Source organism: Rhamphochromis longiceps, linkage group LG5, assembly GCF_057381845.1.
Source record: "Rhamphochromis longiceps isolate RC_006_pf linkage group LG5, R_longiceps_female_GT1.1, whole genome shotgun sequence".
NCBI classification, from domain to species: domain Eukaryota; kingdom Metazoa; phylum Chordata; class Actinopteri; order Cichliformes; family Cichlidae; genus Rhamphochromis; species Rhamphochromis longiceps.
In genome coordinates this window covers 33,037,043-33,058,414 of record NC_140561.1, presented here as the reverse complement: position 1 = coordinate 33,058,414, position 21,372 = coordinate 33,037,043, and the positions used below count along the sequence as shown (strand labels likewise).

The window sequence follows — 21,372 nt, the reverse complement described above, 5'->3', positions numbered from 1 at the left end:
TAAACCATTCCCCAGAATAGCAGCCAATAAACTGTCATTGACGGATACAAAGAAAAATGGCTGTAATTCCTCCACAGTTAACGCAATACTTTTGTTAAACCCCTCACTTCAATCCTGTCTTAATTGTTTAAAATCCAGTACCGGTGCTCAAAAACCTATGAAACCTGTAACAGTGACAAGAGAATCGACCTCATCGGTGAACGTGTGTCAAAGTCATTCCTGCTAGGAGTGTCGCCTGCTGCTGTAAATCTAACCCAAGCCCTAAAAGCACATGTGATGACGGGTGCGTGACGTAACAGACGTTAAATATGAACGTACGAATGTTTACATCGAATACGAGCATGAGAAGAAGCGCTGCAATGATTTCAACTTCCCGGTGGCTCCAGGGGATTCCAGCTGCTTCTTCCTGGATTTAAAACTGTTTTTCTTCAAACACTGGCTCAGTTTATTAGACATACACACACACATACACACACGCGTCAAAAAAAATAATCTGGCAACCCACCTTTCCCCCCAAAAAGAAGAGACGAAAACACGAGAATAAGCACTTTTTTAAATACCTTTTTTTGTCTTTAATGTATTTACAAGCTTTAATCTGCTCTGTAGGTCTGAAGTGTTACAAGCATGTCATGTTCAGCGACTCTGGCCATTTGCTTTTTGAAGTTGCTCATTCCATCTGAATGAATCTGGTTTGTTCGTCTACGTTTGTGTGACAGTTCGGACTTGCATCGCTTCTTGAATGCATACCTCTACCTCTCATGAGGTGTATGTACATATCAATGCAGAGCAAGCCAAGGCTCAGGGAGACACTTCTTGGTTATTACAAGATAACCTTTGACCTTGGACAATGTTAATAGTTCCTGTGCATTCAACTCCTCTTTTTTTTTTTTTAATCTTTGCTTCCCCTTCATCCCAAAATAATTTTGCTTTACTCTGTTTTAAACCAAACAGTGTGGAATCCGGGGAGGCTGTTTATTTCACAATTATTATTTTGTTATTATAATTAATTATATTGTTATTTCTGCCGTCTTGTTCTCATTGTGAGCATCTGCAAATGTTAAATAACTTTCATATTTGCAGTCCTTAAAAAAATAATAAATTAAAGAGTCCAGAACCTATGTATCTTTTAAGTCTCTTCTTAAAAAGTAACAAAAGAAAAGTAAGTTAAAATTTAAAAAAAAAATATTTTCTATGTATAATACAGGTATTTAGTGCTTCCACCGTTGGGATCCAAACTCAAAATGGCGGCATGTTTCAGAACCGTACCGCAGAAAAAAATTCCAGCCGTAAACATGTCGTCCTGCCCACGCAGCCATTTTGAAAGTTTGTTCTGCTGCGAGGATACAGTTCTACTAAGTCGCGTCCCCGGGTGTCTCCCTCGTCAATTATCTTCAGACTCCTCCTCTGCCTCGCGCAGCCAGGTGAAGAAGGCCGTGACTGACTTCAGGGCCACGCCTTTGCCCTGCTCCTCGGCCGGGTCTTTGCTCGACTCCCACTTGTAGAAAGCGTCCTCCGAGATGACGTCCTCATCATACAGGCAGTCAAAGAACATCCTTAGGAGGTCTAGAAGACAGACAAATATTCAACTGTCACCTTGTTTGACAAGTTCTTTTCGAAATTAGGTTAAAGTTGAACCCTGTTCCTTTTCATTCTAAAGGAACTAGAAAATAAATTTAAAACCAGCCAGAAGAGAAACAAGACTGATTGAAAAGTTACATTAACACAGTGAAGCCTTCAGGCAGGCAACTTAAACTTAAAGATTAGGTGTATTTTGCTAAATTTAATTAGTTTTTTAGTCGTCAAGACTTGAAACCAGCAAATGAGCACAGAAATTAATCAGGAAACAGTTTACTGAGGTCACAAATACAGTCAGCTGAAGACCATTTCCCCCCCATACACATTCTATATAATCCTGCCTTTTTGCAGCTAGAGAAGATGCCCCCTGCTGGTCATTACAATGAATGCTCGTTAAGGCAATACCAACTTCACCACAGTTCCATTTTTCATGCTGTTTCAGACTTAATCAGAGTCTTATCTTCTGTCACTGCTCTGTTTAGGGTGTATGGAATGGTACAAGACCGTAGGCTTGCAGTTAAAAATATAAAACAAGGTAGATGGAAATAATTTTTTTATGACCGTAGTAGAAAGCTACTGAAGTCTAGTGTTTTGTTCTTGGTCTTGTTTGGTTATCTGTGAGTGTTTGTGCACCTGTGCATGTAGTTTATGAATGCAGCTTTATATGCTTTATCTGACAAAGTGACACTCTAACCTCTTGTCTAAATACAGTCACTACTAGTTTTCATAGAATCAACATAAGCAGTAAAAAAAAAAATGTGACCATCTTTTATATACAGTCTATTGCAAACCCTACCTAACCCATGTTGACATAACTGCAAGATATATTTCCTTGAAACACATTATATTCTTATACCTTGAGAACTAAACTGCAGTGAAGTTCTCATCAAGTTTATTTATGCAAATCCTCCAGAGAAACACTGAGACTTTTAGTTCAATCATTCTTTACCTTGGAAACAGCCACTAACTATTAAGAATTTACTTGTAAGAACTCTGTGGTGAGATCAAGTTCTTTAAATGAATAAAAAAAATGTCTTAATCATTACATGTACAGCCACTTGTAGCCAGTATTTGAGCTCTAATCAGCAATAACAAAAGAGAGGCGCTAGTAAGGAAAGCTAAGAGCAGCAGGTTTTACTAGTTTTATAAACTATGATGCAGAACTTACTTGGAGGCTGATCGAGGGCAACGATCAGCGCCTGAAGTGCATAAAGTGCTTGCAGCTGTCGCTCAGTGTCTGAGTTAAGGTACTTGAGTAATACAGGCAATCTCCTCTGGATCATGGCCGTGTCCACTCGACAATTGGTGTTATCATCTGTACAGCAAAGCAGGAGGCAGAGTGAGTGCATGCTGAGCCGGCCCGCTCGCAATTTGGCAGAGTGTAAATATTGCAATCAGCGGTGGGATTTAAGCAGAACAGAGAAGTGTCTTCTCCAGGTGGTGGAGTGGCTTACCTTTCACTGCTGCCTTACACACAGCTGTCATCAGAGCCCTCAGGAAGGGAGACGAGCTCATCTGTGTTTCATCTAGATTTGCCTGGGAAACGGAGCAGAACTAGCTGTCATTGTCACATGACTCCACTTAGCAGGTAAAAAATACACTGCAACCTCACATAACTTTGCAGCAGCACATGTTTTAACTATGTTTTCCCCTTCAAACCATGTTTGGATTGCGTCCTCTGCTCAAACACTCAACTTCAACCACACCAGGATTATATTATACTCTGTATCAACACGTCACTTAACACCTACTTGTCCGCGAATGATCTGATACTCTGTTCTACTGTTCACCATATTTGCACAGTGTTTGAGTTATTTTCTGACATTTTTAGTAGTGAGTGCAGCTGTACAATGGTAAGTGGCAAATGGGTTGCATTTATGTAGTGCTTTTATCCAGAGAGCTTTGTAATTTCATACACACTGTTTGCTCAAAGCCAGGAGGCATGCTGCTGGTCTGACCATCATGAGTAACTGGGGTCAAGGAATCGAACCACAAACTCTGGTATTGGTGGACTTCTGAGCCCCAGCTGTCCACTTCTGTAGAGTCAGGTACTATAAGAGCAGGCTACATTAAAACAGTTGGCATGGCTTCTGGTTCTATCGTCATTCGAGCTGGCTACCTCAAGCTTGGTCTCCTCAGACATCTTTAACACGTCGTCCTATTCATGTATTAACATAACAGGATAAAGATGAAAACAGGAAAAGTAAGAAAAAAAATACAACTGAACAACAATGATGAAGCACCACGAGGTGCAGCGCTCAACATAAGAGAACAGAACAGAAAGACAGTGGAAGGCAGAAAAGTCACAAAAACGTTCAGTCCTTATATTTATGTCTCTTTTTAATTGCACCAAAGGCTGTAAAAAGGCACATTTTCAGAATCCTATATCTAAAAAATTAAAGCGATGGAAGAATAAAAAATGCAAACACCACGTCTGTTCTCATTCCATACTTTTAATTTAAAAAAAAAAAAAAAAAAAAAAAGCAACACAGCAAACGACGGCCTGCCGCTCCTCCCTGCTTTTAGCCACTCGGTCACACAGTTTGTGTGATGTTTGAGCTCCTGAGTAACGTCGCTTGTCATACCTCCACCCAGTCAAAAATCTGCTCATCACTGGCCATATCCTCCAGGAGGAGTCTCTCCAGATGCTGGCTCATCTCCTCAGGAGACAAGACCCTTTCGGGCAGAGCTGCCTCAGGATTGGAGCTGTCTGACTGAAGAAACTGGAGTTTCTGTTGATGTGAAAATGACAGGAGAGGACAAGAAATGAAAAGGTGATGAAAAGGGGGAAAAAAAAGGTTTTCCTGTTGTCTGTTTACATAGTTTTCTATAGAATTCCTAGGTAACACCTGATGACATCATGCAGATCTCAAAAAACAGCAACACATGAGCGATGAGGAAGCAGTGTGAAAATGAAAAAATGAAAATGAAAAAAAATGAAAAAAAATGAAAAAAGCTAAATTTTTGGACCCTAATGTTAACTTCTATCTGACCTAGTGACCAATGAAAGAAATCAAAATGTTGTCAAGTCTGAGCCTGACACTAACCAACCTGTTGTAAGATGAAGGCCTGGACATCCTCTCCCTCTGGAAGAATGTCGGTCCAGTTGAGGCCAGATTCCCTCCATAAAGAACCTACAGTCCTATGGCTCTGTGGAAACACAACAAGACAAAAGTTAAACCTCTCCCCTCACACACATCTTCTTGCATTTTCAACATTTTGAAGGCGAGGATAAGGAGCATAGATACTTACACAGATATATTATTCATTAGTCCCTAATCTTCATTGATTAAATGTTACTGAGGTCATGAGAACAGATAAAAAACAAACAAACAAAAAAAGTAAAAATAATCATAAAAAACAACAATATAACATCTAAGCATTGCTTACCATGTGTTTGCATAGTAAGTGCAGTATTTCAGATATAAGGATCCCAGCTCTTCCCACAGGAAGCAAGGGTTTGCTTAATTCACTGCAAACAGAGACGAAAGAAATTGAAGTATACATGTTTTTCCCCCTGTCACACACAGCTTTGTTTACAGCAAATGTGCAATCAGACCAATTATTTAAACACATGTGCAGATGTAACCCTCATGTTTTTTTTTTTTATGTCTGATGGAAGGTAATCTGAGACTAAAGTGTAGATAAATTGGTGGCAGAGGTGAATTTATTTCTGAACAAATGTAGCAAATCTTTCATTTTCAGTTATTTGTACCTAAAGAGCTCTTTCATAGAGAAGCCCCCCTCCTTCAACACAGGGCTGAGCAGCTCAGCCAGGTACAGCCAGATGTGAGGAATGTCGATGGCCATGTCGTCCGCTTGCTCCAGCGTGTCTGCAAACCTGAGAAAACAAAGACAAAGAGAAGACCAAGCAGTGATTAGATGTGACAGTGCTTCAAACTTTATTTCCACTTTAATAAACAATGTTAAAAATACTGCAATGTGCTTTTTAAAGGATATACTTTCACTTTAATGTGTATTTCCATTGCAAGATTGGTCCAAAATTTCAGTGCCAAATAAATCAAATAATAAAAAATGGGTAAGAAGAAAGTAAATAGAAGAGTTCTAGTGATCGATTGAGTATTGGCCACTAAGCAAGTGAACTGACCCTTTGTAGAACTGGGCCTTGGGCACGGTTCCCTGCTGCACCAGCTGGAAGAAGAGCTGGCCCATGTGGTCCCGTGTGATCTGACTGCGCTCTAGGGTCGACTCCACCCCAACGCGCACAAAGATGTGAAGCTGGGAGCCCAAGTCAAGCTCGTCCACACACTGGATAGCCTCCTGCAGAAAATGAAGATATATTGTCAAAACTGATTCAGCTGGAAATTACTGAAAAATTTAAATACTGAAATTTTCCATTCTAGCAATTATAAATCATTAAAATATCAAACACGGTTCATTATCTTACCCTGCTGGTGGATTTAAACTCACACAAATCTTGGTTAAAGCTTACAACATATCTTAAAGGGGTATGAAAAATACAAAATGCATGCTTGCCTTAAAGAAAATAACTTATTTAATCATGAATGAATCTTCTGGAAAGATCACTGTTAATATTCATGTAAAGCAGAAGCTTGCTGATGCGTATTAGAAGTTGTGCACCGTAAACTTCACCTACTGCTCGTGAATGTCATACCTTGTAATCATTTATGTGTAGAAATTCGTCAATAATAGACTTGGACTTCCTCTCGATCCCCTCCTCAGACAGGGCTGGTCTGTCTGGGGTCTGGACCACTGGCTCAGGTTTCACTGTAAACATATAAACACAAGTCCCAACTTTGCCTTTTGGTGGAAAGAACCGATGGCTGCTCTAAAAAGTAAGTTCAACACACCCCACAAATCTTCTTCTTATCTGGATTGAGTTACATAAACACTGACAATCAGGATAAACAGTCACACGAAGGTGGTTGGCAAATAGACAATTATACTCAGGGATTTCTAAACCTAAGCACCATATAGCAGTATAGTGTTAAAAAGTGCAGAATGAATATCTGTGTGTGCTTATAGTGTTTGAAGTTTTCATTCGAATTGAAAAAGTGCTTTATAAATAAAATCTATTTAAAGCCAGGAAGGAAAGCTGGCTGTGCAAGTTAATAGACTCATTACTACTGGCTGATCATTAAACCACAGGAAAATCTGACTACATTAGCCTACAACACCGTAAAGCACATCAAGAGGTGTTAGATGACCTTAGAAATATTGAAGTAAATAATTCAAACTGGTAAGTAGGTTTACTACTTTTATATAAAGTCAACAAGCAAGTATATGGTAATACAACCCTAAAAATGTAAACAGGTTTCTTTTAATACAAAACTACAAATTTTCTATAAAATGCACCAAATCAGGTGTTCCTGAGAATTTAAATTTCCTACCAATGCTCATTTAAAAAGACCTCAGACTCTCTCACTATCTGAGTATCAATGTCCAGGAATGATAGGTATTTGATTGATGGAGCTTTTGTACATGAAATGTACCCTGGTAAGAAGTGGGCTACCTTGTTAACACCAAAAACTCAGGGTTTCGCTTGTTTTCACCTGAAAACTGAATGAAATATGTAAACTGCAGAGGCTGAGCAGTGTTCTCACCAGGCTCCCTGACTCTACTGCGCTCCATCTCCGTTTTGTCCTCCGTGATACTCGGTCTCCGGGGCTCGGCTCCCTCTCGCTCACGGTCTCTTCGCGGCTCCTCTGGGTTCGGACTTTCCAGCAGCTCTTTAGAACTTCCTCCCCTGATGAACGGTCCGGGCCGTGCTGATGGCGCTGCAGAGATTAGTGGCTTGTCACTGCGCTCTCTGCCTGTACTGGCACGACTTTTTGTGAAGGGGGGAGGAAAAAAAAATCAAGTCAAACATGATGTTGCTCAATAAAAGGATATTCGAGAAATCAGCAGACAATCAGGAGGAACAAATAAGAGCTGGAGTTGTTTTTTACCTTCCTAGAGTTCTCCTGGAGTCATATTCTGGGTTCTGGGGAGGTGTAGTGGAGGGCTGAGGTGAGAGTGTCGGCTGCAGTGCAGAGTAACGGTTCAGGCCAGTTGTCCGTGACAGGTCTGTAACAGGAAGAAGAAAAATTCAATTCAATTCAATTCAATTTTATTTATATAGCGCCAAATCACAACATAAGTCGCCTCAAGGCGCTTCATAGATACAGAGAAAAAAACCCAACAATCATATGACCCCCTATGAGCAAGCACTTTGGCAACAGTGGGAAGGAAAAACTCCCTTTTAACAGGAAGAAACCTCCGGAGGAGTGATCACATTTGGTGTTATTAAATCTCAGTTCTATGTATTCCCTACAGCAAAGAAAGACACGGCTCAAAGTGGTCTAACTTACAAAATGATCTTTAATTTTACATATTCCGGAATATGGAGACCCGAACACACTAGCTCAGGTCTGAAGCACAAACAGGAAGCCTAGTTATTCATATAGACGTCACACAAACTTTAAGTTTCGATCAAACACTCTGCTTAGTTTCACTTTCTGCCTGCAGTTACCATGCTCTGCAAAAACATGCAGTTTCCTGTCAGCCTGCGACCTAGTCTCAAAGCTGGCCCTCTCTTATACATAATACAATATAGTCAACAAAATAAGCATTAAAATATATATTTAAATCCCAACAGTGTCAAATCAGCCAGAGTGCTGATTCGACTCAGTCACTATGCAGCATAATCTGTCCATAGCAGCTTTAAAAGTCCAGCCAACCCCCAAACGTATGGATGCCACAATCCACTTCGGCCCTGAAAAGCTTCTGTCACCCACCTATACTTATCATTTCATGGTTTTCATCTGCAGGTCCCACTCTTGTAAACTCCAGAGAGCCTGAGAATTACTGCTCCATTACTCAGCAACTAATGAGCAGACCATTAACTTTAACTACCCAACAACCAAAAGAAATAAAACAGCAGTGGATCAAAAGCTATTCAGATACATAAAGGATATGACAAAATGTAAAATCAAAGCTTTCTTTTATTAGCTTTGAATACTTTTGATTGCAAGTAATTCATAATAAAACATTTATGTTTTGTTTTTTGTTTTGTTTTTTGTGTCCCGTTTGGATCTTTAGCCATCAGAATTGGCTAAAGATCCACCTGTCTTAAGGCCAAGAAAGATGCCAAGCGGATTTATTTTACCAAGTGGATCATCATGGCCTTGCCATATTGGTCCATTTGATTGACCTTTATTATAATTATGAATTTATTTTATTTTCAGTTGCTACAAACGGGACAGGACAGGGAGAAAGAATGAAAGAAAGAGAGGGAGAGAAAGAAAACCAAAGGGGAGAAGAGACGGTGAGAAGGGGGGGAAGAAAGAAAAAAAACAAACAAAAAAAAAACAAAACACCTGGGTCACCTGTATGGAGAAAAAAAAACAGAAGAGAAAGCAAACAACAAAGAGCAACATAGTAAAAAAAACAAAACTGCACCATCACAATAAACTAGCTAGCAGTAGATATCAGTAGATACTAAATAATAAACGATATTGTGCAGCACGCAAGATAGACAGCGCACAATGTGCTTTGAGGCAGCAGCCAAGAAAGCTGTAGTCCGCGTCTGTGAATACCCGTGTGTACACCTGTGTGGATCAGCATGCTTGCATTCCAAAGGTTTCTCCATGTAACGATCTGCTAGGGAGTGTGGGGGGGCCACAGCCCCGTCCTCCAGGGTATGAAGCAGGTATAGAGGAGATCAAAACTCCAGACATCCAGAGGCCCCCAGAACACAAGAGACCAAGGAAGACCAACAGAGGGGCAGCCGCGCCACTGTCCCAGTAAGAGCTGAGGAGAGTCCCAGATGAGGGCTCACTCAGCAGCCGCGGAGCAGAAGCCAGGGGGAGTTGCAGTGACGCGCCCGTGAGCTCCGCCGGCCGCCAGCTGTGCCTGAGTGACCGAGCCCCAGGCCGAGAGGCCGGGGGCACCCCACCTCCGAAGTGGCCCGAGCGAGCCCCAGGCTCCAGGCCCCGATAAGCGGCCGTCAAGGAGTGAGCCGGTGTGTACCCGGACGCCCACCCCCACACACAAAGAACCACCAACGCACCGACACCTGAGGGAGTCCGCCACTGGCAGGGGAAGTGGTGGTGGGTGGAGATAGGCCTCCAAACCTTGGAGGGCATAAGATGTCCCCAGAGAGGTGGCGTCTGACACCCAACCTGACATATAGACACAGACATACAGGCACACACAGACACAAACATCCATTCCCTCATGCTCTCATATGCACTCACTCCACACTCAACCAACGTGGAGACAGACATAAAGAGACGCTGTACACACGATCACACTCCCCAAGCGTACTCTACGAACTGGGTCTAGGTACCCTTGCCCCTGGAGGGGGGAACTGCACCCAGACCCAGGTGGTGTTACCCTTTTCCCTGCGGTGGGGAGAGGCAGACCGCCCCGACTCCGCAGCAGCAGGGAGGCCCCACACTCCAGACCGCAGTCGGACGGCCAACTCCTCCACCTAGCCCTCCCGCTCCAGCAGGCCGCAGAGAATGGGGGTGAGAGGAGACTCCAAACCTCCCTCCACCCGCTCATTGTAGTGTTGATGCATGTGTGTTCTAAGGTGCAATTAAAACCCAGGAGGGCATGGAGCTACCTGCCAGAGAGCAGCAGGTAAGCGCATGGTCCCTCCTGCTAGCCCTCAATGTCTACGTGTATTTAAAATTGAGAGGTGGGCAACGACGCCAGGGGTGAGGTGTACACCCTGATGGTAATTTGGACTCTGTATATCGTGCCCACCCCCAAGATCCTATATGTATGTGTAATGAGAGTGTGAGTAATGTGAATGTCTAAGTTGTGGGATAAAATTGAGGCAGAGGCAGCCAGAGGGGGGGGGGGGGGGTAGCCTCCTCTGCACCCCTGGTGACATACCCCTACTCCAAGGCCCTGCATGTGTGGGTGGTTGTGGTGGAGCGGGAGGGGGGAGGCAGCTGGAGATGGGGAGGGAAGGAAGGGAAGGGCAGGTGACCCCTCCCTGGGGCCTGCTCCCCCGCTGACCCCAGTAGGCACCCCCATACTCCGCGACCCGCCAGGGACAGGGGGCCCAGGCCCATCCAGACCGGGGCCCAGTGCAGCAGCGCCTCCCGGCCCCAGTGCAGCAGCGCCTCCCGGCCCCACAGAGCTCGGGACAGTCCACCCAACCCCACCACAGAGAAAACTGCACCCACCCCACCATCCACTCTTCTTCCAGACTACATAAGACAATAGACGCCCAGGCTGAGATCTTCCTCCACCTCTCCTGTATCTCCCCCTCCTGCAGAGAGTTCCTGAGGAGAGGAAAGCTCCTGCAAAGTGTGACAATCTCCCCCACCAGTTGAAGAGCCCCCCAGGTGGCTCGACGCACCGGCGGCACCCTGCGCCAGGGATGGGCCCCCATGCACCCACCCGCCCACAACCCTGGCAACACACAAACCAGGACCCAAGGCCCCGAGGCCCGGCCAGGGCCCCAGCCCAGAGACGGAGCGCCCCCAGAACCTCACGCCCATCCCGGACCCACCCAGGGGCAGCCAGGCTACCAGGTCAGTAACCCACGTCCGTCAGCACAGACCCTCCCCTAGCCCCGCTGCACGCAGCCACGAGGAAACAGTCACCCGAGAGCCAAAAGAGCCCCCAACCGGACATGACCGCTACCCCGGGTTGAGCCCCCCAAGGAAGATGCCTCCGGGGAACCCCCCGACGCCCTAAGCTTGTCCCTACCCCCACACCAATCACAACAGTGAAGGTGGGACCAAACTATGACTCCCCACTAGGTGATGGAGCTGATCAAAGGAGCCCAGAGCAATTGATCTGGTGTGGTGGCAGAGGCTGTATCAAGACTAATGTAATCTAATGGATAATTTCTATATTGGTTAGAATTAAGATTATTTTTATTTTTCCAGTTCATGAGGACTGTTTTCTTGGCTATGCATAGGGCAGTGAAAAACATATGGGCGATATTCTTTTCTGAAGTGACATTATCTAAGCTGCCCAACAAACACACTAAGGGGGAGGTTGGAATGTTACATTTCAGACACTTTGATAAGTCTTCACATATCTCGCGCCAAAACTTTTGCACTGGTGGACAGAACCAAAGAGCGTGGATGTAATTGTCTGGTGTATTGCCTTGACAGTGTGAGCAGTTGTTGGAAGATGTAAAGCCCATCTTGAACATCCGATGACCTGTATAGTGCACTCTATGTAGTATTTTGTATTGTATTAATTGCAGACTGGGATTTTTAATCAATTTAAAGGTTTTTAAGCATACCTGAGACCAGAAGTTTTGGTCTAAGCTGACTGATAAATCTGCTTCCCACTTTGCAATAGGAAGGGATATTGATTCATCTAATTTAGAAAGTGTTCTGTATATTTTAGATAATAATTTGGGGGATTTAAGAGTAAGGAAATGTGCCGCACTTGGTGGTGTTTGTAATTCAACTTGACTGAGGTTAAATTTCTTTTTTACTATGGATTTAATTTGTTGATATTCTAAAAATCTTTTCTTGTTGATCCCATATTGTGCAACTAGTCTGTCAAATGGAATAAATTCTGTTCCCTCTAATATATGTTCTAAGTATTTAATTCCTTTACAACTCCATTCTGGGAAATTAATCATATTATTGTTTTGTAATATGTCAGGGTTATTCCAGATAGGTGTACGTTTGCATGGGATTAATGAAGACTCCGTTATTTTTAGAAACTCCCACCATGCTGTCAGAGAAAAGCTGATGTTGATACTTTTAAAGCATTCATGTCTTTTGATGTTTGAGCTAATAAATAGTAGGTCTGAAATCTCTAGATCCTTGCATAGTGCCTGTTCAACATCTAGCCAGGGCTCATCTAAGAAGGTATGTTTTGACCATTCTGAGATGAACTGAAGCCTGTTGGCTAAGAAGTATTGGTGAAAATTAGGCAGATCATTTATGGTTATTTGAAAGACCTTTCCAGGTCAAACAGCAACACCTTCCCAATTTACCAGGGGGAAAAAGCAACACATTGGGAATCACAGCTACACAGTTTTTCCTGCATACAGGAATGTTTGGCACTCCCCAAAGAGGTTTTATACAAAGAGGATAATACTGTCACTAAATCTAAACTAAACTAAAACTAGGCATTGCTACAGATGGTTACTGAGACATCTGTGTGAAAGTGAACCGATCATGCTGATGCACACTGTCACCCACCAAAGGCCTTGAACTCACAAGCTGAACTTTTTTTAAATATAAATCTCAATTTATGGAGAGAAGTGTTTATGCCTGCAAAGCAATGCTGCTCCTAAGGTTGAATTATTTTGAACTAAAAGTGCTGCGAGTGCATTGCACTGGGGGAGTTTTTGCCCTGAGGACTTTGAGCGCTGTCAACGCCGAGCTTCACAGGATTTGTATAGAAAATTGATGCTTCCTGTGGAGACGGAGCCTAACAGCCACAGGTCAGAGCGTGGAGAGTGTGGAAGAAAGCAGTCTTTGTTTTCAAAAATTTCACACAGTACCTGCTCTTCATGCATCCTGATGCTTTTACTGTGACACATCTGAGCCAGCTGCAGCTACAATCTCACCATCAGACCTGATTTTCGACATTTTTGGGGGGCCAGTCACAAGGCACTGAAGATGTATTTCTTATCATTTCTAATGTTATTCCATCGAGTCTCACTGACAGCCATTTATTGTATTTGAAAGATGTTTGTAAATTGCCAAAACTGACTTAGTGTCAATAAATCAGCAGCTGAAAGCTGAGCGATGCTCCCAACTTTGCCATTTTGGTGTTTTAGTACAACTAATGAGCCTCTGAGACTCGAGATGAAAAGACTGTTATGACGACCACAGTTTGTACAGTGTGCTCGGTTCTGTTTTTCCAAGTTTTGCTAATGATGTTATAGCTTGTTGTGGCATCTTACCTGAGTCGCTGGCTTTGGCTCCTCCGCTGCTGCCCTTCACCCACGTGACTTGAGCCCGTGGGCCGAGCTGGATCTTCTCATCCATCTGAGGCTGCGGGAACACAATAATTCAGAAAAAAAGCTTCACAATCTCTGCCTTTAAGCTGGAGAGGAGCAGTATTTTAAAAGGACAAGGAAGACTGACAGGTATAAGGCCAAAGGAAAAATGTAACGTGAGTGTCAAGTGAGTATCCAGTTAAATGGGGCTGTAAATGACGATAGCACCTAAAATGCTGCCTCTATACCAGACAGCTTCTGGGATATTTGGTTCTCTCTTATAGACTAACAGTTAAAACTGCCAGAGTGCTTCCAGCAGAGGGCGCTCCAAAAATGAACTAACTTCTTTTACCCAGCAATAGTTATAGTTCCATCAGGATGTCAGTATATGCATAACTGAGCATGTAGAGTTATGTAGATGGGAACAGAGGACATTGATGTACTCGGCCCAGTTATGATTATCCTTAAGAGTCATCTTGAGTCTGCGTAAACAGTTATCTTCTGTGTGCAAAAAAAAAAAAAACACCAGCCAGCTGAAAAGGGGCTTTACCATGAGATGAAAAAAACAAACACATGTTGAATGGAAAACAAACTTGTCACAACATGAAAACCATCCCACAATTTGTTTATATTACAATGCAGAATTGAGAAAGTTCAGCCAAGTCTGAGAATCTGAGAGAACAAAGCAGCCGCACATTACCCACACACCATCAGACCCATTACACAACATGCTGCAACAAAACACTGTCTGTGACAGGTTTCTAATTAGAGCTCATTTCTGATACTTCCATCATCACTGGTGCCTCCTGAATTGACGGATTCACTAACTCACGGGTTTTCAAACCTTTTCTAGCATGCCCTTTTTTTGAAGCCAAATTTTTTTAAACCCATACCCTGCAATTTTGTTTAAAAACTATTAACAAGAATCCAAATTTAATTTTAGTGAGAAACAAAAAGTCTGTACAACAATCTCGTCTATCCTGCCCTCCAAAATTACATTATTTTATCTTAGTTTTCCCACGGTGCTCCAAACTCCTCAGTCTGAGAACAAGTGATTTTGCTAACTGTGAGGAGAAGAACTAATCAACATAATGATGATTTTTCTTTAAAAAAAAAACCTGTTTAGACAGTCTGCTATTTTTAGATCTCACTCTGGAAGTTCTGACCACTTGTTCTGGGTGCTCAAACCTGTGCCGAGAGCAAACATCAATTCTGTTTCAAACTGACCCCAATTTCATGTGAGGGACAGTCATCACTGGTGCTGGCCGCTACACCTCCAGTTATGATTGAACAGTTTTCATTTGATGAGTTCAGGCCAAAGTCATGGTCTCAGGTGAGGAGTGAGACCTGGTGCATGTTCATTTTTAAGAAAAAAAAAAAAGAAACATTCATCGTGTTGTTCACTTTGAATTTGTCCCTCGGGGTGAGACTGTCAGCCAGGAGTTCTAATGTAATGTCCTGAGTGATCTGAGGGGGAGTATTCACAGGAAACAATATGAACTCGATTGTCATTGTATTGGCTAAAAGTGCAAAGAAAACGGATGGATTTTCATGCCCACATCAACAAAATCTTTGCTCACCGGCCAGAGGTGCCTTCCTGCAACACTGCCCACATGCCGAATATGTAAATTCAGTTGAAAGATCATTGTTTTGACATCACAGAGTTTACTAGTCACATAGTGAATTTTGCTGTGTGGGGGGTAAAAAAAACAAACCCCACTATTTGTACGTAAAAACTCCAAGGACTCTATTTCAACGCCACTAGAAATACTTAAATAAATTAAAAATTTAAAAAAAAAAAACCAGCAATGGCAGGATGTTGGTCAGGTGACAGACAGATTTTGGAGCATGTGGAAAACCAGGTGGATTGCTGGCTGTGCAGAGCAATAGCTGAACTGAACAGAGAGTCCAGAGTGCAGAGCACTAATCTGAGCAAATAAAAGGTGAAATTGAGAGCAGAGCAGCCAAATTGAATATGTTTCTGTTGTGAGAAATAGAAGAGCTTCAGACTGAGGCCGTGCAATGTGCACAGAGGAGGAGAAAAAGGAGAAAAAGGCTGATCTGTTCACTTGAGCAAAACTCATTTTAACTTTCCAATTAGTTTCTTCTTCTTCTTCTACCATAATTAAATATACATATATATTTATGTTATTAGTTTTGTCATTGTACTTGTTAATAGAATAATAAAACATTTAAAAATCTTTTTGTGTCAGCAGAGAGTTTGGAATTTGAGTATCCTGACAATCCTACAGGTTGAGATGTATCATGATGTTGCAGGCAGTTTCTCTGTAGGAGTTTCTCTTCCAGTAGAAAAAGGGCACTTACAGCATATTGAACATTTCTAAGATTTATTAAAGGTTTTTCTTGTCTTTCCAGCTGGTGGCGCTCTAACTAATGGCTGAAGCTCATCTCAGGCTACGACCAGCATGGGCAGCATGTCTCACCTTGGAGATCTTTGGGATCTTGTTGGGGTCGATGGTCCTGCTGTTCTTCGTCATAGGCACAGTGTTCCAGGTCTCTTCTCTCTGCCCACGCTGATCTCTTTGATCTCGTGGATCTAAGGGGCATAAAGCAGGAAAAATATAGTTCCGTGGGAATTCAGCGACAATTCTGAACATTTTTCATCATTTCAGACACGCATTAAACACATGACGAAATATTATAGGTCATCTGACAGATGGGAGGGGGTAGGGGGGCTTCCTTTCTGCTGCTGGGCACAATAGCATCTCTGCGGGCTATAGGAACAGGAAGTCTGCCTGTATACTTGCAGGCTTCCTGAGTCACTGTAGCTGTGCCGATATGACTCTAAGCCTTAAAGAGGATTTAGACTGCAGGCCTGACCTGACCGCCTCTTGCTGTCCTTGGAGAGCAGCTGCTGGTGCACTTTTCTCTGCTCTTCCTGCTCTTCAATCTTAGCCTCTTTGTGGATCTGCTCAATTGTTTTCGGGCCCTGGTCAGCTCTCCTGGAAACCCAGTTGTGCTGGAAAAGAGAGAAAAAAAACACCAGATTCATAAAATACACCGAACAGTGTCAGTCAGATATAAACCAACTGAAACAACAACCAGAGCAAATTACCGTATTTCCCTTGTTTTATCATGATACACAGATCAGATCACATATGAGAAGCTGTCAGTCACAAAAGAAAATCACTAATAATTTAATGAGTGACCACACCTGACAGAAGATGTGTTAACAAGGTTTTCAACTTGCGACAGCCCATCATTTGTTATTAATATCTATGTGCGTGTCTATGACGCTGAGGATGAAGGTTTTTGTTTTTAAACAAAGTACCTTCTTGCTCATTTCAATTTCAAATTTGACAGGAACATAGCACAGCAGGGATTTGAATTTTTCCTCCTTTTCGTATGAGATGCTGACGCTGATGCAAACAACTTGTGTCAGGCTAGAGTTAAGGAGCAATCTCAGCTTAATCAAATGGTAAATGGTAAATGGCCTGTATTTGTATAGCGCTTTTTTCTAGTCCCTAAGGACCCCAAAGCGCTTTACACAACCAATGCAGATGCATCTACAGGAAAAACACAATATCAACCTTAACAGCGACACCACAGATGAGGTTTGATATATGTATAAAGCTGAACTGACAATTCTGTCTCATTTTCATTAGGCTTTTAAACTCAGGCTACAACAGCTAAACACAAACACAAAAACCCATAAAAGCACCCGTCACTGAGATGCTGGTTCGGTCCAGAGACAGCAGCAAATAACAAGGGGAAAAATAAACCGCATCCCCAAGCTTTACAGGTGGATTTATTACTTGTGAACCTCTTCTTATTTTTACTATGAAGATGTTTTCCAATCAACAACTTCCAATTTCTAAACTAGACATGTTTATAGGTTTTTGACGTCTATGTAATTAAACATCTCAATCTAATCAGTTTATAAAATAAATAAAGCAGTCGATGCACGCAGCTTCTGTACAAGTGTTAAGGATATGTTTTTTAAAAACTGTGTTGCACCTTGTTAGCAAGTCAGTATCACTGGGAATGGTTTATACCCCACTTCCTGTTAACTGATTTGGTAACTGACACTCACATCAGACATAAATTTCTTCAGAGGTTATTGCAAACAGTGATAAAATAATAACTGGGCATAGTGGCATAGTAAGTGGTGCTATATCTACAAAATTGAATGGAATATACACAGTAGTATTTATTGTAGCGTCTAATGTTTTTGTGCACTGCAGTGAATAAACATCAATGCTTATTTAGAAGACAACAAACACCAGCAGCTTTTTACTAAAGCTTCTCTTCTAGATTTCCCACAGCTTAAGACAACCTAGATTTAAGACTTATTACAACTTTTATTTTGCCATATTCAGAATTAAATTTAAAACAAACTTAATAACAAGACTGAAGGAAAAACAAAAGCACATCAACTCCTCAGGGTTAGAGATGAAACTTGTTAGCTTTTTCGATATATTTGAGGTATTTTGTTAAAGAATTTTGTAGTAAAATTTCCCCATCTTGATTTTGCTGTTAGCCAACAATACATTTATTCTGAGCTAACTGACCACTGTATTTTAAGACTGAGATTTTAAATTGAAATAATACTTTATCAAATGCAAATGCAGACAGAATGGACATTAGCTGGATTTGAATCTGACAGTTCCAAACTCTATATGATATTTGATTGTGCAAATGTGTGAATAGCTCGTGTAATCTGATGCATTTATTGCCACTGAACATGTGACATGTGCACTGCATCTTAGACTCTCTATCCAGACTGCTTGCACACCTGTAGTGGGAACATATTTGAAGCTGACTATTTTCCGCTGTGTGCAACATGTGAGTAAAATATCCTGACCGGATTTTTCTAAAGTTTTCATCAGTTCATTCGTAAAAACAGAAGTATACAGCTAAAACGTGATCAGCACATACAAGCTTAAACAAGGTCAGGTATTTAAATACTCCAGGTTCATGTTTGTTTGAGGTTTGTTACTGTTTACTGTGTATTTTACCAGAAGGTGTAAAGATTCAATGGTGGAGTAGATATCATTTGAGCAATACTAGATCAAAACACTGATATCCCGCATGTTTCAGAGAAACATGCAGGAAAAATCAATGAAATAAACCTCCGTGGGGGGAAATGCATTATTAGTTCATCTAAACATGGGCTGGGTTCTCCACTGAAAACAATTATCAGAAATGCACACACTCACCAATCTCAGGTCTATAACGTCCTGTAGCATGAACCGTATCCGAGATGAAGTCTTCCTCTCCTTGACGATTTTCTCCATCTGATTGAAATATTGATCCATCCGGGGCTGATGAAAGAGACAGACAAGGTTCATTTGAGATACGAAGGTTAAATTTTCAATTTCTTTAATGGACAGCAGGTCTGAGTGACTCACATTATTTCATTCTACTGACTGATTGTTCAGTTTATTACGTGGAGCGGGACCTGCCTGACCAACCAACATTAAATGGGAACATTTTGGGACGCAGCAGAACAAAAACTCTAATAACCCAAGATGAATGGACTCAATTCGACGTAATAGCTCGCCATTGAACAGAAATGTTCTGGAAATAATGAGATTAAACAAGATAAAACTCATCTAAAAAGGGAACAATGGCTGATTTATGATCAAATTCTTTAGGATTTTATGGCTCTCAACATATTCCAGAAGCAAACAAAGCAGATTTAAGTGGTTACGCTGAGTTCATAAGATTTTTGTAAGGGTGCAGTCTTTGTGCCAATTGGTTAGCTCTTTGGTAACTTTTTGGGGAATTTCTGCTTCTATCTACAGTAATAGCCCAGTAGTGCAGAGCTGATAGGAAAGAGGGGAGGAAGAGCGAAGGAGCAGCAAAGGGCGACAGGTTGGACTCAAACCCGGGCTGCTGCATTTAAGCTTTATGGCATATGCTCACTGCTCAACCAGTAGGCTGAAGTGGCACTGTGGGGCTGGTTATTGACAGCAGGAGGAAAACACTACATGTTAAAAAAAGACAAACAAAGACCCAAATATCACAACTGTGGCCTCTGTTGTCATCATTAGGTTTGTCTAACTAAGCCAATGTTCACATTTACTGAACTTTTGCTACAAATCAACTGAAACCATGTCAAATAAAACCAAGCAGCAACTTCTGGAGCTGAAACATGAAGCCAAGGCTAAAGTGCCAAAAACAAAAATTCCTCTGTGTTGTTCACTGCTGACAACCCATGTTAAAATACCCAACTTCATAGTACTAAAAACATGTTAACAACCTAGCATAAATTGGTTGAGGCCTCTATAAAGACTTTCCCCCCTATATAACAACTTTACAGATGTTGATGTTTTAAATTAGGGATGTTAAACTCGTTTTACATTGTGGGCCACATACAGCCCAGCTTGAGCTTATGTGTGCCAGACCAGTGAAACTCCCCTTTCTGTTAGTGTAAAGTTTAATTACACATTTAATCCTTGACATATCGCAACATAAGAAAAACAAGTGTGATTTTGACAGTACATCTCAGGTTTTCTTTGTGATAAAGAAATGCTGCTGCAGTAGTAAATGAAAGTCTTTATGCTTAAATATGGAAATATGGAAAATTAGAGAAAAACTTCCGGTAAGTCATTGCAGAGACTGTTCTGTAATTACAAAACAGGAACTTTTTGTTAATTCAAAGAAATGGACAAAATGGCAAAACCAAAAAATAATCATGCAATCATTCTATTTTGATGGAATCAGGCGGAAGTTTAAGACTCGTTGTTTGGGCTTCAGTTTTGTTAAGCAAAATCTTCTAATTTTAAAATCTTTCATTAAGCTGAAACACAAGCTGTCTGTGCTCGAATGTTCCACCAGCTTCCTTGATTACCTCTTCAGGCTTTGTGAACATATCAGAACAGGCATATTTCAAATACGCTTAACCTAATAATAGTTTTGCAATGGCACAGGCATCCAGCCACAGCTTCACCAGCTCCAGCATCTGTTGTTGTAATTTCAGTTTAACATAGCGAGGTTTAAATGATTTAATACACTGCAAACACCAGGTTTATTTGTCTATTTGTGACTCATAAAAACACACAATCCCCTCCCCTGCAGTGATCAATCTTTTTGGTTAAAGAGTAGGTATGATGTCAGTCTGTTGAGATTTTCCTTGGTTGACTACAGTCTAGATGTTTTCCCTGCTGGTCAGAGGACTTGTCTTTTGTAGGGTGACTGGTACATGACAAGGATCAAACCACACATCACAGTGCAGCAGAGAGCAGTATGGCCTTTAGGTCAGTTATGTCTCTCCAAGCATCTAAGGACTCTTTCTGTGACCAGCTGAGAGTCACTGATATCTACAGGAGAGCCAGTCAGACAGAACAAAGCAGAGCATCGACTGCAGAGACACTGTGGGGATATCCCCGTTTCCTCATAACCTATATAAAGAGCTTCTCTGTTGCCTCTGGAACTGAATGTAGCCAAACCGTTGAAGGATCAAATCCCAACAGAACTTCTTTTTTCTTTTTTTGTGCTGCTGTAAACCAGAATCACCTCATCTCACCTCATCAGATTCACTTAACTGCTGCACAGCCAACACTTACCTTGGTGGATATTAGCACAGGCATAATGATGTCAAAGTGCCATGCCTGTGTCATAAATATAAATTGATTCACCTTTGACTCTATCCATCCAAATATTGTCTGAACTCGTTCACTTTCATTTCCGAGTCTGGCTTTAAGTTTTTAACACAGCCTCAGATAAAAGGTTTGTTCAAGGTCTCGCTGCAATGTCAAATCACCTCTGAATATGTAATGAATAACACTGTGCGTGTAGCACATTACACCAACAGCCTTCAGGTTTGTGCCAGTATGTACGAATCAGTGTAAATGTAACATTACTGTAAGTGTCAATCACATCTACCTTCACCGATTCTCTTTCTTGCCCTGACTCTGATACAACACGCAGCA

The 21,372-nt window shown here is 41.8% G+C and overlaps 1 protein-coding gene across 8 annotated transcripts in view; it reads right to left on the bottom strand.

The window, feature by feature from the left end:
- Window positions 1–545: 545 nt before the first annotated feature.
- The window catches only part of eif4g3a (eukaryotic translation initiation factor 4 gamma, 3a), a 72,712-nt gene continuing 51,885 nt past the window's right edge, over window positions 546–21,372 (bottom strand). For all 8 annotated transcript variants that reach the window (XM_085407265.1, XM_085407268.1, XM_085407270.1 and 5 more), the window contains 15 exons: window positions 18,655–18,759; window positions 16,316–16,454; window positions 15,919–16,031; window positions 13,439–13,529; window positions 7,506–7,623; window positions 7,161–7,384; window positions 6,212–6,324; window positions 5,684–5,856; window positions 5,291–5,416; window positions 4,966–5,047; window positions 4,627–4,725; window positions 4,161–4,307; window positions 3,030–3,111; window positions 2,744–2,890; window positions 546–1,563 (listed from right to left, as the gene is read on the bottom strand). In XM_085407265.1, coding sequence (XP_085263391.1) covers window positions 1,382–1,563; window positions 2,744–2,890; window positions 3,030–3,111; window positions 4,161–4,307; window positions 4,627–4,725; window positions 4,966–5,047; window positions 5,291–5,416; window positions 5,684–5,856; window positions 6,212–6,324; window positions 7,161–7,384; window positions 7,506–7,623; window positions 13,439–13,529; window positions 15,919–16,031; window positions 16,316–16,454; window positions 18,655–18,759 — 1,941 coding nt within the window. In that variant the 3' untranslated portion in view covers window positions 546–1,381. The remainder of the gene's footprint in view (window positions 1,564–2,743; window positions 2,891–3,029; window positions 3,112–4,160; window positions 4,308–4,626; window positions 4,726–4,965; window positions 5,048–5,290; window positions 5,417–5,683; window positions 5,857–6,211; window positions 6,325–7,160; window positions 7,385–7,505; window positions 7,624–13,438; window positions 13,530–15,918; window positions 16,032–16,315; window positions 16,455–18,654; window positions 18,760–21,372) is intronic.